This window comes from Zonotrichia albicollis, chromosome 9, assembly GCF_047830755.1.
Source record: "Zonotrichia albicollis isolate bZonAlb1 chromosome 9, bZonAlb1.hap1, whole genome shotgun sequence".
In the NCBI taxonomy this organism is placed as follows: Eukaryota; Metazoa; Chordata; class Aves; order Passeriformes; family Passerellidae; genus Zonotrichia; species Zonotrichia albicollis.
Window position 1 is genome coordinate 36130078 of NC_133827.1, and position 19458 is coordinate 36149535.

The following is a 19458-nucleotide window of genomic DNA, read 5'->3' on the forward strand; positions in this document are numbered from 1 at the left end:
TCATGGCTGTGGAAAAGTTTGAATACTAAATATGATGAATGTTAGCCTATATTTTTGATACCAAATTCTGCTGGCCAACTGCATTAGATTTTTAGCATGTTTAATATCTGGGTAAATGGAGAAAAGCAGTGTATTTCTGCTATTAATGTTCACCAGTACCTGTTTGCCATTAATCCACAACTCATGAGTAATACTGACCTTATTCTAAGAAGTCAGAGGTATTCAAGGTTTTTTTCTTACAAAAATCCACAACAAGCCCCAGCATTGTTAGTAAAGCTAATTGATTGTTTTCCCTGTCCAAAGGGTGCTGTATTCTTTTTCTTCATCCCAAATTTAAAAATAGATTAAGAAATCTGGCCTCTTCTTCAGGTTCTGATGTAGTTGCTCTTGAGCTGATTCTGTGATTAATGGCCACTAAAGCTGGAAATTATCTTTCCTTGTTAACAGTTCATATTTTCTTGACTTGAAATTTCAATAAATTGTAACTAAAGTATCTTCTCTATGTCCTGTGGGGTTGTTAGGTTGGATTTTTTTTTCCTTTTTCACCCCATTAAGGTATTCCCTCACGGGGGTTTTGTGTTTCATCCTTAATTTTTCAGAAACCCAGGACTCAGAGCAGTTAGTGTTCAACAAGACATCTGCCTCAGGAAAAGAATTGGCAGCTTTTATGCATCACAAAGGAATTTCAGAAAAATTATTTATTCCCAAATTAGATTCTGCCAGAGTACATAATTCCAAAACTTCTTTTCTCATGGGAAAGGCATAAAAGCCTAGGCTTAACCATGGGGAAATAAGCTGGGTTTATTTGCGTTTAGAATGGATCAAAGCCTCCTCAAGACCTGTTCTGTGCACTGAACACCTCCTCACTGCCTCTGTCTTTTTCATATATGTATATCCTCAACACTGCTGGAGCTGTACTGTCCCTGATAATCCCTGATGTTTTCAAAAATAATGCAGGGGTTGGAAAGATGCTCACACGCACACACAGAGCATCTTTCCACTCCAGGAAATGCTTCTCCTGCTCCATTTACATGGTCAGTATTATTTATGGAGTAGTTCTGTCAACTTTTTACACTGAAAATAATACCTACACTTGCAAATAACTTTGTGGGTGCTTAAAAAGCTGAGATGAGAGTGTTCAGGCTCAGACCTGAGGGGCAGGGTGAATGAGGGAGTGGATCCTTTGTTGGGAAAGGTTGTGTTCAGAGTCTGTGCCCAGACTGATGCATGTTGCGCTTTCAGTTTTCATTTGGTTGCTCACCAGGGAAGAGGAACCAGTTCCCAAAGACCTGCAGAAATTTAATGTAGTTACCCAAGTAATGATATCAACCTTAATACAACCCAAAAATACAGTGTTTTGCAAAAAGGCCTATTCCAACACCATCAGGCAGAAGTGGCCACCAATGAGTGTTTCCAAACATGGACTCCAGCAGGATTCACTGCTCTCAGAACTGCTGGGCAAGGGCTGCTTGGATTCCTGCAGGCTCAGCCCTGCAAGTCCCCAGTCACACCACAGAGCACAATTTGGAGTCTTTTTATTTTGCTGCTGGTTGTGCAAAAATTCTAGATATGCAGTCTGACATCGACTTGAGCGGGGAGGTGCCCAGCTAACGCTTTGTGCTGAGCTGTAGGCAGCAGCCTGGCCAGAGAGGAGGTGCTGGGTGGCTCTGCAGACCCGCTCTGGTCCCAGCTTCTGCACCTGTTCAGGTGCTGGGAGCTCAGAGCAGTGCTTGCTTACTCCGTGCAGGTGTCAATCTGAATCGCCTCCAATTCTTGTTGTTATGGCAACATTAAAAAACTTCCTTTTCAGGAGTGAGGGAACCCATGCTGGTAAATACCCTGAAGTGCGTCAGACAATGGCCTTTCTCCTGCAGGCTGTTCAGGACATGACTCAGGGCACCAGGCTAAACAAACAAGGACAAATAAAATGAACAGGGTTTACTAGGACTAGAAAACACTGTTGTTGATTATGAATTGAATTTTTTTTTTCAACCAGCAGCATTTATTTGTGCAAAACGTTAGCAACTTGTGTCGTAATGGAATAGTAATGAAAGAACATAGAAAAAGGAGGGACTGAAGGAGGCACAGATGACTGCTCTGGGGAGATGGGCTTAGGAGTGCAGAGTATGTGTAGGCAGTGCTTGGTGAGGAGGTGAAAACCAGGGCAAATGTGTGGCCACAGGCTTGAGATCGGATGTCAGATGAAGAGATGAAAGCTGGAAGATGGATCACCAGCTTGGGAGAGATAGCAAGGGCAGTGGGCAGAAGCTGCAGAAGGGTGACACTGTGTGCAAAGGGAAGAGGAGCCCATGCAGCCATACGGAAAAACCCCAGTTGAGATAGGGCTGCTGTTGTAGGAGTGCAGAAATACCTTCCCACAGCTGCTTCTGGGAGCTGCATCTGCTGTTTTATTACCAGCAGGTAGCAATGTAAATATTTTAATCATAACAAATAGAATCCATGCCAGGCTATACAATCACTAATCACCATTCCACAGTAAGATTTACAGAACACACAAAACTCCCCCAAAAAACCACAGACAGCTGAGAACTGACTAATTACAAAAGTCTGCCCAGACTGCAGGAGTTTTCCATGGAGAAATACGTGTCATTAGTTGGAGAATGAGTTGTTTTGTAAGCCATCAGCATCCAGCAGCAGCCTAGTGAAAAACTGTGTCACTGTTAGTGCACCAGTATCCATCAGCTCAAGCAATTGATGTAGATGTAATCACTGTCTCTAATAGAAATAAAGTCAGGGTAATGGAACATTGTCACAGGATCAATGTCTCCTGTTTTGAAAATAAACCCCCTCAGCTTTGCTTTTGCATTTATGTACCAGCAGGCGACCACATCATTCAATTCAATTGACACAGTCCCTTAGAGCCCTGAATGATCTATTGTGGGAACATCAGGAAGAACATATTGGAAAAAATGGAATGTTCCTGATCAGACTTACAGGCCATGTTATTTAGTGGGTTTTCTAGCAGTGAAAATGAGAATAAATCAAGTGAGAGCAGAAACTTAGCACGGTATGGAGATTTTTAACCTCGTTTAGCTGTTAATTTCTACAGGTTCTTGATCAAAAAGATTGAACCACAGGAGTTGTGCTTGTTTTCAGTGGTGGTGTTCACAAATAGAAAATCACTTTTGGACCTTGCCCCTCCCCTCCTTAGTCTCAGCAGAAGCCCTTGATGGGGCTCGTTTTGACTGACTCAAGGGCTCTTCTCAATCTGTTATTTTCTCAGAATTTTTTACACAGTTTGATCCAAGCGAGGTTTAATGGGTGTGCTCCCACATTCATCCATAATTAATTTCTTGCAAAGGCTTTAATGCGGCGCAGGAGATCAGCAGCCCTATAGTTGCATGCTTAAAACCAGGTGCATGCCAAAAAGGCATATAGAGGATTTTAAAGAGCGATGCAGAAAAGGCTTTTTCCAGTTTTCACCTTTCTTGGACTTGATTCCAGCAGCTGTTCTGTGTCTAGATCCAGGCAGCATTAGCAGGCAGCTATTTTAGCACTCAGTAAAGCCATTGAGCAATTTCACAAAGCCTTCTTGAGACAGGGTCTAAATTTTGATTGCAGAAGTCTGTCTTTATTGGAATTAGGTATTCCTGGAGGACTGTAACTGTTTCAAGGGACATCCTTCTAATGGGCTAAGAATGGAAGCTGCAGAGCTTGTTTGATGTTACCACTGTTCCTGAGATGCCCCTCTAATAAGGTGATTTTCCCTTTTTGAGGGACAGATGGACAGATGTCTGTCCCTGGAGGAATGCCAAGCATTTGTGTGGTGCTTCCCTCTCCATTACAGAGATATATTTAGCACACAGAGCCTGGAATTTGGACCTTGCAGGTCATCTTGAGGTAATCCATGCTGGCCAAACCTACACCAGTGCACCCTCAGGTGATTCTGCTAATTCTGCTCATCAATCAGGACCAATCACTTTCTAATCAGCTCTACAAATGCCACATTTCCAGTTTTGCTGTCTTAATCATCTGTCCAACTTGTGTGTGGGTAGGACAGTCTAACCCTGAAGGTCAACCCATCAAGCCACAGGTTCTTCCTTTCTAAAAATGCCTTTGGTCTGAATTAGACAATTGATCTAGGAGCATTTCATAATGTTTGGCTGTATTTCCTGGTCTGTTCTGATAGTTATTCAAGTATTGAAAGAGGGTGGTGGTTTAATCTTTAAACAACTATGTCTGGACACTTTTCACTTAATCCCAGTTTGTCTCCATCAGAGAGCCTGAGCTCTCTAATTAAAAATCCTTCACTAAACAAGATGTTTGGGCTTGGGATCTTGTGGGGAGTCAGGGAGGGATGGCTTTCATGAAATAATCAAAAATTATTTCATAAGCAGGACTTACTGGTGGAAGTTTTACTGCATGTTCTGAGCAGCTGAGTTTGGCTTTTAAGTTATAAAGGAACATATTTGCATCTGCAGAAGGATGCATCAGGATTAACTCCATTTCAGCAAGGAAATGTTACCCAGAGAGTTGAAAAGTCTTTAAAATACTAATAAACAATATGTCTTTATTATTCTGATACAGGAAATAAGGGGACTCTTACCCAAACATAATTTCTTCTGGTGTTGCATTGTAACAATGAGCATAAAAAAGGTTTGAAGAACGTAAAATGTTGCATAAAGTGTCAACACCACTGTATCTTTGGTCAGCCTAGGGATTTACAAAATGTGGCTGCCAAGAATCACTGCAAGATGCCCTATAGCTGTCCAGGAAGGTGTATTTTCAACTGCAGAAAGCCCAGAAGTTTGCAGCTCTGCAGCCATAGCTGTGGAAACACAATACTGGATGTGCTGTTCCTTGTGTCTGTGCTGTCACATCCGGAATTCCAGCTCCTGGGTCACACAGCATGGGACTTTGGGGAGGAGATTTGGAGTTCAGTAATTAAATACTACTTTGCTCTAGGCAAAATCAACAAATGGGCTTCATCTGCAGCATATTTTGTAACTGTACTCAGGACTGGGCTGCATTTTTCAGATAAGTAGACAGTAACTTACTTTTAGCCAAGGTTCTGGGTGATTTTGTGTTTTGTTGTGGGTTTTGTTTGGTTTTTATTTTTTTTCCTTCTCTTCCCTTTCAGGGTTGTAATTCTTTTTCTTCAGAAGATTTCAGCCTGGCTTTGTCATCTTGTATTCTTCATACTCTCAAATTGGCATGGAAAGGCAGAGACTGTTGCCATAAATTAGGTCACTAAAGCTGAAGTACAGAATACAAATATTTATCGCCTGAGCTAAGGAAGGCAATTCAGATGAGGAAAGGAAAAGTTTTTTTTTTTAGTGTTCAGAAATTAAGCTATATTCCTGAGGTTAAAAGCAAAGCAATAGAGTTAAACAATGAACATGAGAAGCATCTCTTGGTTTAAATTACTAGAGGGAAAACTAGCAAAGCCTGATATGAGAAATCAGTAAGAAGGTTGATAAGATAAAATTACAGATAATTTTTGTGCAAGTGCACATCTGACATGTTATTAAATCTTAAACAAAAGGGCATTTAGCTACTAGCAATTTAAAGGCACGGGTAAAAATGCAGAAAATGAGAACACTATTTTGAGATATTACAGAAAACATTTGGGCATTTAACTTGAAAAAATGTTTTTCTTTTCATTCAGAATGTTGGAATTCCTAACTGCAGATCATCAGATAGTAGGAAAACTTTACTAAGAGTTCAATTGCACTGTGCCCAATACAATATTGGCTGGCATCACTCAAGTGAAGATGTGAAAGAGCAAATATAGGAGTGTTTAGAGCAAGTAGTTGGTACACTTGGAAGAAAAGTCAACCTTTGTTTTCTTTTTACAGTGTGACAAAATATTCATTTTGATTGAAATTGGTATCTAATAAATTCTTACACAGAAGGATGTACAACATGAGTTGTAGACTGCATGCTTGATATAAAGGAGCCACTAATTAATTTTATGAGTTTTCCTTTATAAAGCATTTCTAAAGGGCTGTGCAGAACTCTTCTTTGGATGTAAACTTAGGAATTTCCTCAGCCATTGGGAATGGACCCACCATGTTTTTTGGAGAAAGCTTTAGTAGAACAGCAGCCACAAGGAACAGTGTTTTGTGGTTTAAATCTCCAGTCCTGTAACCTGTGGTGGCTTTGGTATCTGAAGAAATCCTGCTGAAACCTCACAGGTCCAGGAATTTAGTCTGAGTGGCTGGATTGAAACAGCACCCTTTGCTCTTTTTATTTTAATCATCATGGCCATTAAAACCAAGAAGTACTCTTAAGCAACAATTGATAAAATGTCTTTGTGCACATATGCTAGCAAAATACTTGTCTGGATTTCTTGCAACAGAGGAAAAAATAAAAGCTCTAATGGAAGTATTTCTGTTGTAGGGGTTTTAGTGTTTCTGTAGCCAGACTTCTGTTTTCCATGGATAAATGTAGCAGTCTGTTTGTGTCTGAACATTAGGCATTCTTCAGAGCTACCCAGAGCATTAGCTGCTCCCTTTAATATATCATATCTGGTATCAAAATAATGATTGGTATGATTTTGGGGAATTATTATTCACAGCAGCCTGCCAGGTTTTCCTGTTATCCTACCTACTGGGAATGTGTTGGAGCCCAACTACAACTGCAGAAATATCACTTTCTTAGGCTGTTATTTGATGATACAATAGCTCTAATTGTAGTGTAACTCCAGTATACATTATCAAATGGTGATTAAGAGATACCCAGTAATAATCTGATGTATAAACTTTCTCTGCCAGTTCAGGTTTGTCTAGAAAAAAACCCCTAAACAACCTAAAAATCCTGTTAGGCCAGGAGCCATATCGAGTGGCATCTGTTCTCCAGCATTTGGCATGAACCTGGACAAGGAGTACAAAGCTAGCACAAACATGTGGAGTGGAATAATGATTTATCAGAAGCACAGCCAGGTTTGCACTGTTGGGCACCGATTAGACCTGGTGTTGGTGAGAGTGGAATTCAGTCTCCTTTTTAATGGATTTTAGTTGTAGTTTTTGCCCCAGGTATGAAGTGTGTGAGTGATCCTCAAGGGACAGAGGTGCTGGGGTGAGACCAGCCCAGTCTGCCCTGGGACAGGCACAGAAACACAGACACACTTCTGCCAGCTGGGAACAAAGCAGAGCTGGGGCTGTCTCTGGGATAGAAACCTCATTTCCTCTGAAAAAAGTAGCTTCCAAATTATTTTTTATGTGATTCCTGGCATGGAATGAGCAGGTCAGTTTGTCTGAAGCACAGGTGTGTGTCCTGTCTGGTCCTGACCTGTTACTGAGTAAATCTCAAGGCTAGCATCTCTATAGACAGTTGGCTTTTATGGCTGATGGGTGTTATGCCTGATAAATTTTGGGACTTTAGGGACTTTCTGTAGCAGTCTTAAAAATTACCTGGGATATCTGGATATTGTGTTGATTCTAACTGAGCAGTGCTGTTACAAACTGCAAGCCCATCCTCTGGGAAGGGAAATAAAACCTGGGAAGATGCCTGCTGAAATGGACTTTCTTTTGAGCAGGGAATATTGATCCTGGTGTGGTCCCTTGAGCAATTTGAGCATCATTCATAAGCTCTCATCCCCATCCTTTTTTTACCTGTCATGGGGTATTTTATTTATTTATTTAATTCTGGTTTTAGCAGTGAGAAATCCGCTTCACATGCGCTGTGCCTGCTCCAGGGTGCAAAACAAAAGTAGAGGCAAGTGGGAGAGATTTCCTTTAAAAGCATAATTGGCTCTAAAACAGCAGTGTGGGTGCATCATACTTTACCGTGTAATTCCACTGAATGTTTTGAGGAAGACCTGAAATGTTTCTAAGGGCAAGGGAAAAAAAAAAAGGGCCTTAAGGATCTCATCACATTTTTAGAATGGGTTTGGGACATAAAGCTGCAAATATCTTAAGATATTTTAATGGTCCCAATGCAAATTAGACTACAAATCTTAAGACTGCTAGGAGTTAGATGTTAACTTCTTACTTTTGTCTCATTTTTATGTGTCTTTTCAGTGATTTAATTTCTGCATATAAAATGAAGAGCAATATTAATATCTATTAAAGTGTCCAAAATGAGTAGTTGATTGCTTGTGGAAATAGTGAATCTGGGGGGAATTAGTCAGCATCGATGAATTAATTTTTTTTAGGATGAGGGGTACATGCATGGGTCCATTGTCACAAACAATGTGGGAGTTGGCAGCCTGGTGTTAAAGGGAAATAATTATTGTATCCTCTTCTGCTGTATTTTCTCTTTAACCTGACATTTTGCTTTGGGTTGGAAGGAAGGTGGTTTGCTGCTCGTTCTTCTGACATTTCTTGTGTCACTTGGCTGTGGGACGCTGTCCCCAGGCTCTGCCTGAGCCACAGGGCCGGGGTGGGGGAAACACAGAAAAGCCCTTCCAGAAAATGTAAATGGGCATTGAAAACATGCACAAAGCAGTATTTTGGCAAAACACCGGTACCTTTTACCTTTCCAGTTTCAAGCCCCTCCTCAGGCAAACATCAGGGTGTTTATGGGGCTATTTCTGTGTTTTTCTGGTGGCCAGGGTGCCACAGCTGGTGCTGCAGTGCCACCTCCCGATGGCCAGGCAGGACCAGAGCTGTTTGTGCAAAACACTCAGAACCAGCCTTGGAAAAATGAGCCTCCTTTGATTCGGGTGGGGTGCACAACACTTCTGACAGACAAGCAAAACGTTGGGTTTTGGTTTTTTACTTCAGCTACCCAGCTATGTAACAGGTGAATTGATGTGGCACCTGCACGGTTCTGCTTTGAGGGGGGAGCCCTCTTTATATAAATAATTCAGGACCTCTCTGTGTGACAAATAGCACTTTCATCAGATTTCTGTGGTTTGATCTATCGTTTTTTGGTGATGCAGCAAGATTTTGAAACTCAGTGACAGACCCGTGAAAGAAACACTGCCATTTGTGTGTGTATGTACATAATGTAAAAAAACCTTCTTTATGAGGCTCTTTAAAGTTAATTACCTTCTTCTCTGAAGGAAAATATTGTTTCTCTTCCTACAGCATTTTTCTGTAAAAAACAGTCTTAAAGAAAGATAATCTGCTTCATGTATAGCAACAAAACTTAGCTAAATAAAATCAATGTTTGGTCCTGCACATGGTGGAATTGGTTGCTAGTGCATGAAATGGCTAAAAATGCCATTCATTTTACATTCTGCTCAGTAAACAAATATTCAAAGTATTTAGTGGAGTTTGGCAGGGATGTCTTGTACCCCAGGTGTGGCTGGGGCTGTGGAGAGGTGTGCTAGGGTTGGTATCAATGCACATTCCTGTACCAGTCATGTTGCACTTACTAGAAGTCATTGTCTTGGGGCAGCTTTTTCCTTTAGAAATGAAAAGGATTAAAGTAGAGCTGCAATTTTATTTTTTTCCTTAAGAAACTAAAGCCATCTCCCCCACAACATGGTTGTGAGCTGGGTGACCACATGCCTGGGGCGGGTTTGGGGATGTCCATGTGTGGTGTGAGGCAAATAAATTCATTTTCATACCCAAGTTCATCCTTTAGTCTCTGCTCTTGATGTGTTTAATTGTGTCTTGTATTCAGTGCTTCAGCAGTGGCGCAGCAGTGGCAAGTGGACTGTTCATGCAGCCATGTGGCTGGAGCCCTGCTGTAGGAAAAGTCATTCTCTAGTACTTTTTTACATCAGATCCCAGGTAAAACTTAGTCAAATAACAGTAGGGAGGTCACTTTGCCTTCTCAGACTCCAGTGTAGGAGAAGCAATGGTGGCGGTCAGTTGGCTAAAAACCTGGGAAGGGTTGCTGATGGAAAGTGCTGGACAGATAATTGGAACAGGAGGTGGACATTATTTCATAACATGTTCTGAAAACTGATGTTTTCGCTTGTTTACTTGGAAAGGTCAGATTTTTCAGACATTCAGACATCATGAGAATGTTCTCAAAAATGGTACTTTGAGTTAGAAAAAATACTGTCTTCTGTCTCTTCATGTCTTAAAGACTGCTGTTGCCTCATATTTTCCAAGTTTATAATCAAAAGTGTATATAATCTTATACATGACTTGTCTTTCTAAATATTTGCCATTACTAAAATCAAGAAAAAAATTGTGTGTGTGTATGTAAATATATATATCCCATATATATTTTTGAAGCACTGATTGAAGCCCTAGGGATATGTTACTAAAATGAACTGTTTGAAGTTTGTTTCTAATGTCAAGAATTACTTTTGAAAGCCAAAAGGTATGGCTGAGATGTTTTCTAATCTTTAGTGGGATTAGCTGGGCTTGTTTGAACAGACACTGTGATGTAGCTCATACTGTTGTGCACCTTTTCACTAGAGCAGGAGTACCTGAAAATTGGAGTAGATAAGAATGTAAAAGTGAGAACCTGCCTGGATGCCAATGTGAAACCAAGTTTTTGGTCTTCATTAACCAGGCAGAGAGAGATCCATGTTGTAAGAAATGTATTCCATAAAGTAATGAAACTTGATTATTTTTTAAAACCTGTGATAGGAAGCCTTTTTTAGTACTGGTATTACACAGAAGAGTTCCTCAGTCCATACCAACTTGCATCATATGAGAATCCTGCTTGTTAATATTTAATTTACTGACCTTTATTTTGTGGTGAGACAAATGACTTTTTAATGACTCCAGTAGACTTATTTGCATTATAAAATAAAGCCATTGTTTATGCTGCCAGGGAGCTACTTACTTTATAAATATAGCATTTGTTGGGAAATACCTATTAAGTACTGAAAGTATTTAATTGACCTACTTTTTTTTATTATTTGCAGGGTTGTGTCCTTTGTTGTGACCTCATGGTTTAACTGGGAATAAAGATGAGTATAAGCAGTGATGAGGTTAACTTCCTGGTATATAGATACTTGCAAGAGTCAGGTGAGTTTTTACAATTCTGATTATTAAACAATGCATAATTTATTTGATCTTCATCTGCAACTGGCTTTAGCAAACACAGGCTCGTTTAATTATTTTGCCAGTAGGCATGGATTCTGTCTGAACTGTTTCTTGGTGTTTCTTCTCAACAAGAGAGTGAATTCCTGCCAAGTTACCTTCTGTAACTTAATCAGATTTAGTCATTTGGAGTCTTCAGATGGCAGTCGAGCAGCCAAGGACTCACTCGATTGCTAAAATGCATTTTCCTGGAGATCTCTTCTCCACAGGGTGATGATGGCACTTTGCACCATTTTCTTCAGGGCTGCTTGAAGAAAAAAATAGAAAGATCAGCAAGATGCTGTTTTTTCCTGTTGTTTTGGAGTGCTGGTGCTCCTGCCAGCCTGTCTTGTGTAGCCAAATTCCTTGCCTGAACGTGACCGTGGGAGGGCAGATGTGGCTGAGTTTCAAAGGAAGAAGTGACAACTGTGACTGTGACTTGTATCACTTGACTCTAAATAGAGATGAACAGATTTTTTACAGGACTAACCCTTGGGGTTCCCAAAAGCCTCCATCCCCTTCAGGACCTTTTTTCGGAGGATCTTATCCTTCTGAGTAGCCAGAATCTCCTGTTTCTTAGGAGAAAGAGCAAAAGACACTTGAATATTGTCAGACGTGAAAAGAAACCCTTTTCCTGTCATATCCCTGCACACTGGCTGTGTCTGCACAACACAAGAATGCAGCAGTGCTCCCTTATTTTTAAAGCTTCCCCAGCCCAGTCAGATCAGCAGTTTGAGTTTGTGTTGCATGTTTGGGTTTCTAGATGCAGCCATATGGCTTCAGGGAGTTTTGTGGTGGTGGTTACTCGTGAAGCTCTGTAAGAGACAACATCATCTTTTACTCACAACTGTGATATTGATTGCTTAACACAGCCTACATTTAGAATGGGAAGATCTGACTGGAAGTCAGGGCATGCCCCAGTAAATGAGAAAGTGATGATTGTCAGCTGGCAGGAGGGAGTATGATCTCAGCAGTACATAAAAGAAGTCTGCATATTAAAGCAAAAAATACACTTTTATCTTAAGACCGGAGTTTAGGAGATCAGCTTTAATGTATACACTATAGATATAGATAAGAAAATATACACATATATTTCATATTTTACCTTGTTGCTTCAACTTTTGATTCATAGTTTTTGTTTAGTGATTGCTGATAGGTGGCTTCAGGCTTGTTGGAAATGCATTTGACTGGTGCAACATATGTCCACTGCTCATGGACTTCCCAAATAGAGGGGAGGAGCACCAGAAGCAATGGTGGATGGCAGAGTTTACAGTTTCTGCTTGTCAAAAGAAAGCAAAACCTCATTTTTCTGCCTGAATTTTCTGAAAACTACTACACACTCTTGTTCCAGTTGCAGATTGCTTTTGTCATAGAAGCCAAACTTACAAAATTGCTTCATCTTCATTTGAAAGTTTGAAGGCAGCTTCTTGCTTACCTGACAGGGAAAAAAATAAAGTAGTTTAAGAAAAAAATGCCATGACAATAGTTAACTTGCTGAAGCAACTATTTTTCTCTAGCTTAAATTCACTTTTTCAAGGTGATCAAATAAATAGCAAGCAGCTACCATTGCTGCACCATGTTTGCCACTTCTTTTATCAGTGAGTGCACAGTGCTGATGTAGCTCTAAATGGCAGAGTGTATACAATTATGGCAGCACTGCACCATGAGCTGAATTCTGTTCACATACAGATCCATTTAACTTTTATGGGTATCAAATCAGTGAGTGAAAATAGCTAGTGAGTCTTGTGTCTTGGATATATATTTTTTTATGAAATACTGCATATGATACAGTATTTACATGTAGTTTGTGCGTAAATAAACACATTTAAATGCTATAGTGAATAGTATATTTTACATTGATTCATGCACAAATGTTTTGCCATTGATACTGTGATTAATAATTGTTATATTTATATATGAACTTTGCTTTTCTCTTTTTGTACACTTAAACTATAAGGGAATTAGGTGTTTTGACAAGTTTTTGGTAGTTTAGAAGCATTCTATAGCATTTTACTTTGCATAATTTGCACAGGTGTTAAACAGAAGGTCCTACTGTGGTAGAGCAAGTAGCATTGTCTGTCTGTAAATCATTTCTGATGTCTTTGCCTTGTCTTTAGGGTTTTCCCATTCAGCATTTACCTTTGGTATAGAGAGCCATATCAGCCAGTCTAATATAAATGGTGCTCTGGTGCCACCAGCTGCTTTGATTTCCATCATCCAGAAAGGTCTGCAGTATGTAGAGGCAGAAGTCAGTATTAATGAGGTAAGGAGGCTTTGCCTGCAGGAGCATTGTGTCCTTGCTTTGCAGTAAGTTTGAATGTCAGTATTTTTGCTTAACTTTCTTGTACCCTATCTACTTACTTTTACTTCAGATTCCTTACTGCTGGTGTTCCCCATGACTCTATTGGTGGAACCAGAGTGGAGTGACATAACCCAGGGTGGGGTTCTGCCCAGGGCAGCCACACAACACCAGCCATGGTGTTCTGGCTTGTTGCTTAAAGGTCCATTGTCTGCAGAGCTTTTACCCTCCTCTAAGGTTCTAGTGCATCCAGTGCAGTAGGATAATAATGGAGGCCAGCAATCTCTTCATTTTTTGGTTTCTTAGACAGGCACTAGGGAGGTGGGAGAGCACTGAGCAGCTCTTGTTTGGGCTCTTGTGTCATCACAGTGAAGTAATGTGAGCCCAAAGGCAGGATTTCCAAGGAGGGGGTTTGAATTTGTGGCAGGAAGGCTGAAGGTGTATGCCAGTTTGCCTTTTGCCTCTGCTGGCTAATTCATCTTGAGTAGGATCTGTTAAATTTGATGTTTAAATGGTTATTCCAGCAGTACAGAAAGCTATGTATCTTCCTGCCTGATGCTGCAGACACTCTCCCTCAATTTCCATTCTCATTTGTGCCTGGAAGGTGAGAAGCCTTTCTGTGTGTCAGTCAGATTACTGAAGGAACCTTTTTTTTCCCCCCCATTAATTCTGCTCACTTTCCAGTCTCCCTTATGTCTGCTGTTTGTGTGGTTTTCACAGTCCTAGTGAAACAAATCCTTTCCCTTAGGAAGCCTCAGAAAAATAAAGCAAGTGATAGGAAGAGAAGAAGAAGACCCTATATTTATTGCAAGGAATCCTTCTAGTCCCTAAAAATAGATCCTTACAAAGCCCTAGCATATGTATAAGAGTATTTTTAACTGGGTCTTGTCCATTTCAGGATAAAATTCTTCCTTGTTGTTTGAAAGCATGCCAGCACAGTTTAAAAAAAGGAAGAAAACTAGTCAACTCCCCAGATAATATGTTTATGGAAAGTATTAGTCTAATAAGACTATAACTTCACAAGTCAGTGACCCGAGTTGCAATGTTTGCAGCTCTCTCTTCAAACAAACCATTAGATTTTGCTGCAGCCACTCATGTTTGAAATCATATTCATAGATAGCTTACAGAATTTTTTGCTTTAGCAGACAATTCAGCAAACTCAAAGCAAGTAACTTCTGATTCCACAGGCTCTCCCAGAGGCCTGCAGTGGCTTTTTTTGCATATTTATGGTGGCCACTTAACTTTAGCCTAAAATTCCAGTCCTGACCACAACAATGATGAGATATCACTTCCAGCAGCATATGTAAACCACTTTATTATATTAAATCAAAACGTTTTCTTTAGTTTTGCTTGGAATCTTTGCCCGTAATGTTAATTCCTACTTGGTGTTATCTTTTTTTTTCCCTTTTCTCCCTGTGCTGTAATTTAGGATGGTACCTTGTTTGATGGTAGGCCGATAGAGTCTCTCTCACTGATAGATGCAGTGATGCCTGATGTGGTACAGACAAGACAACAGGCCTACAGAGACAAACTTGCACAACAGCAGGCAGCAGCTGCTGCAGCTGCAGCTGCCACCAACCAACAGGGATCAGCGAAAAATGGAGAAAATACTGCAAATGGAGAGGAGAATGGAGCACACACTATAGCAAGTAAGTTGAGACAGAAATTGCTTTAAGCTGGGTTTGCATTTCCTAGTTTATCATTGTCTGAGCTTTCAGACAATGAGGTAAAAATGTGGAGTTTGGAGTAACCCTTCAGCTTGCAGAGAATTCCTTCATCGTGGATCATACTTGAGCAGATCATGTCTCACCTTTGTTTGTCCCCATTTTTGATATCTGGGGTTGCAGGAGTCAGAGTTCTGAATTCATTGATGCGCAGTCCAGTCTTCCCTTGCATAAAAAGAAAAGCAAAATTAAGTCCTGTACAAGGAATGAGGAAAGGAGTCTGCCACTCCATGGCTGGTTAAAACTGAGTATTGCTTGTGAAGCTCTGCAAACTCCTTCCAAAAAATTCTGTAAAACCCACGGATCCAAGAGCTGTACCTGGCTCTTCCAGCGATACTGAGGTCAGGGTTGCTGGGACAAGCCCTGTGTCCCTTGTCTTTTTTATCTATATCAGTTTTCACTATTTGCTATTCAAAATTGCTCAGTGCAACTGCTCTCAGGTTTCTTTATTCATGAATTCCATTTTAGTTGTGATTGGTGAAATAAATGAGTTCTGTTTGTCATCACTGGTCAAAGAAACTATCTTAAAATGAGGCTTAATATGGAAAAGTTTGGGTCAGGCATTAAACTGTGATTTTGAAAATACTCTTCTGGAACTCTGAATTGAATGTTTAACCGTGGGAGTTACAATTCTTTCTGTAAAAACACCTGAAAAAAATACCATTTTTGGAGAGAATATTAATATTGAGCTGTGTACAAATTTTACAGCCTAATTTTGCTAGATTTTTTTTTGTTAGCATGTATGATAAAAAGCTAGAAATACATTCTTTGGCTGAAACAAATGAGGTCTCTACTTTGATGCTTTAATTTAAAAATCTCAAAGGAGTATTGATAACTGTGAGCTGGCTAGAGGAAGGGTAGACCTCGGATCTCAGCCCTGTTAAATGTGATCTACCAGCAACCCCTGCTGGCTGTACAGCACTTCAGACTGGCATCGATCCTCTGACTGAAGCAATGCTTTGTGTGGTGCCCTTTCTGAAAAAAATACTCATGTTTTAAAAGCCCTTTCTATTTTCTCACATGCACAAGCCGTGACAGAAACCCTTAATGCTAAATTAAGCAATAGCTGTGAAATGATTTCTTTAACCGCAGTGAATAAATATGGAGCAGGTGAACTGTGTAGCATTCCTTACATTCTGCATTTGCACTCATCGTGAATTTATTTTTAATAATAGAAAATGATTGATGGTAGATGCCAAGAAAACTGTTTTGTCAGTTGAATTACCCCAGTATGTTCTACAGAACAATATGGTTTCAATCTCACTTCCATGCAGAAAGTTACACTGCCACAATTCCATGGTAATTGCTGATGAAGTTTGAGATCTTGGTTATGTTAACTCTATCAACAAATGTGATTATATTCATTAAAGGAATTTTGTAAATGGAGTGTTGGAGATGTAGATTTCAAACCTGTTTGACTGCAATTGGTGAAAAGAGATTTTTGAAAAAGAATGTGTTATAAATGTATTCCTACAGCACAAGCTAGACTAGTAACATATTGTACTATGCAGTATTGGGCCTGAACAACAGAGTACTTGTAACAGCATTTATTTTTTAGCATAGCAAAAAATTCACTTTTGGCCCTGATTTGAAGCTCCAAATTTAAATCCATTTGGATGTGAAGGTTTACAGGGGCAATGAGCTTTCTCACATTTTCGAAATTCCCCATCTGTTTATAGTGCTTCATTAATTGGAGCTAAAAAAATAAAAGAGCATGACAGCTCTGTCAAATTTTTGAATCACATAAATTGTGAATTCTTGCACACACGGCAGAAGAATTTGAACCATACAGGAGTCACAACGTCCCAAAATACTAAAATCCACCTCTCTGTACTGTTGTTTCCCATAATGCAGATAATCACACGGATATGATGGAAGTAGATGGAGATGTGGAAATCCCTCCCAACAAGGCAGTGGTGCTGCGTGGCCACGAGTCCGAAGTGTTCATCTGTGCCTGGAATCCCGTCAGTGACCTTCTGGCCTCAGGGTATGGGCACTGCCCGTGAGTGTGTGTGTGGAGTGTCTGTGCTGGGGCATACTGGAGATGATGATAATTATTATCAATAATTATTTATTATTTTTATTATTATGTATTATTATTGATGATTATGCACGGAAAGGGCAGAAGGCTCAGGGAAGGCCAGCCCCAAACATCAAATGCTACGATGTTTGTTCTTTAGAGAATAGTGCTTTAAAACTGAATTTATTATTCTTAATTAATATATAATAAAATCAATGTACCATAACATACAGCTACCATATATAAATAATATATAAATATATATATAAGTATAAATATAAGTATTTATATTTAGATAAATATGTACATATGATTATATATTATATATTATATATGAGTATAATTATAATTTATATATTTATATAATATAGTATACATCACATAGCATATTGTGTAGCTCATATATATCACTATATTCTATATTTTCCTTTCTATATTACATACTATGTATGTATATACATACTTATATGCATATGTAATATATATAAAATATATAAGTATATAAATGTAACATATAAAAATGCATTTGTAATATATAAAATGTAAATATATGTGTATATGTAATATATATAAAAACTATATATATAGTGCTTTATAAGACTATAGCTATATATATTATGTATATTATATATTATATATTATGCATAATACATTATATATTAAATATTATATATACTATCTGTTATTTTACATACCGTATATTAAATGGTAGGTAAAATAATAGATAATGCATATTATATTGTCACATACATTATAATGTTGCATATTATAGCATATATTATAATGTCGCCTATTATGAGCGTATTGTATATCACTGGTGTATGGTATATTGCACGTTATACAACAGTACAGCCTGTCATTATGATGGCACATGTGGCTACCCCCATGAAATGAAGGGGATGGCCGTGTGTGAGCAGCAGGGTCTCTGTGCCCCGGGTGTTGTGCAGGTCTGGCGATTCGACGGCGCGGATCTGGAACCTGAGCGAGAACAGCACGAGCGGCTCCACGCAGCTGGTGCTGCGGCACTGCATCCGCGAGGGCGGGCAGGATGTGCCCAGCAACAAGGACGTCACCTCGCTGGACTGGAACGTGAGTGCTCCCAGCAAAACCCTGCTCACAGCCCCTCATGGCCACGTGTGTGTTATGTTCTGTGCCACCACCTGAAATGTTTGTTCTGATCAGCGTTGTAGCTTCTATTATGCTTCAGGAACTCCTTTCTAATAACTTTCAACCAGTAAAATACCATAAATCCTATGCATAGATCCTGTCCTATCTATTCTACCTCAAATTTCCTCTGTGCTCTTTAGCTTTGACCTAAGCAGTAAAAATAAATAAACAACCTTTTTGCTGGCAGAGTGAAGGTACACTTCTAGCAACTGGGTCTTACGATGGCTTTGCAAGGATATGGACTAAAGATGGTAAGCAAAATACTTTTTAATTTACGATTTATTTTCCTATATTGTGGCTCACGGCATAGTTTTTTATTTTTTAATGTATTCATATCAATATAAATTTTCAGGTAATCTTGCCAGCACCTTAGGGCAACATAAAGGTCCTATATTTGCGTTAAAATGGAACAAGAAAGGAAACTTCATTTTAAGTGCAGGAGTGGACAAGGTGAGATAATCTTTGGTAAAATTAAAATTCTTTCCTTCACCGTTATAATCTAACTGTAAGCAAAATAGCAAATCTATGCAAAGTAAGTAAATGGAACTAAAGGCTTGGGATGTAAATATGTGCTTACAAAGAACTTGTTATGCTATAGCTATGTTTCCTTGGGTTTTATAGCAGTTTATTGAGATATTTTAATTTCCTAGATTTCAGTGTCTGTGGATCTCTTCCAATTTAGGTTAGTCTGAGTTGGAAAGTAAGTGTATTGAAACCAGAAACATTAAACCTTTGTAAAACCAAACCATCTAAATTCAGTGAAGCACTTCAAGCAAAACCTTAGGAAAAAAAATTGTACTAGAGGGGTAGGTCGAGGCTGAGTTGGATATCAGTCAAACCTGAGAATGATTATAAAGAGTAGAGCTGGAACATAAGGGAAGTTGATATATGTGACTGGGGGGCTGCCAATTGTGTAATGCCACAGAGCTCATTGTTTGACTGTGTTTTATTTCACATCTCTAAACAAATTCAGGTTAACAAGGTCTTCCAGTTCAGAGCTGCTGTTAGTGTGAGAGGTTTTATGTATGAATGGTAGGAAGGGCACAGAGTGATGGGAAATGTACTTAAAGTGAATTCAGAGAATCAAATAGACTATAGCTAGAATAAGGAGAGTTGATTTTTTCCTCTGTAACTGATTCAAGGTGCAGAAGTCAGCACAGGTTCTCTCTTAGAGTGGCAAACTGCAACCTCAGTACAACCACTTAAAACTGGCAGTGTCACTGTAAAGTAGGACATTTTCTTCTTTATTTGTTTTTTTTTCCTGCATGCATTTACTTGGTTTGCTTTATTAGCCAGCTTTATAAATGCTTGTGCTGGCACAAAGGGAGGAAAATTTAATGTCTCAAAGCA

General features: G+C 39.3%; 1 protein-coding gene across 4 annotated transcripts in view; it reads left to right on the plus strand.

The window, feature by feature from the left end:
• TBL1XR1 (TBL1X/Y related 1) overlaps window positions 1–19458 on the plus strand; it is a 108530-nt gene that overhangs the window by 75538 nt on the left and 13534 nt on the right. For all 4 annotated transcript variants that reach the window (XM_074547415.1, XM_074547416.1, XM_074547417.1 and 1 more), the window contains 7 exons: window positions 10742–10844; window positions 13016–13161; window positions 14627–14846; window positions 16776–16908; window positions 17889–18030; window positions 18296–18359; window positions 18461–18558. In XM_074547415.1, coding sequence (XP_074403516.1) covers window positions 10787–10844; window positions 13016–13161; window positions 14627–14846; window positions 16776–16908; window positions 17889–18030; window positions 18296–18359; window positions 18461–18558 — 861 coding nt within the window. In that variant the 5' untranslated portion in view covers window positions 10742–10786. The remainder of the gene's footprint in view (window positions 1–10741; window positions 10845–13015; window positions 13162–14626; window positions 14847–16775; window positions 16909–17888; window positions 18031–18295; window positions 18360–18460; window positions 18559–19458) is intronic.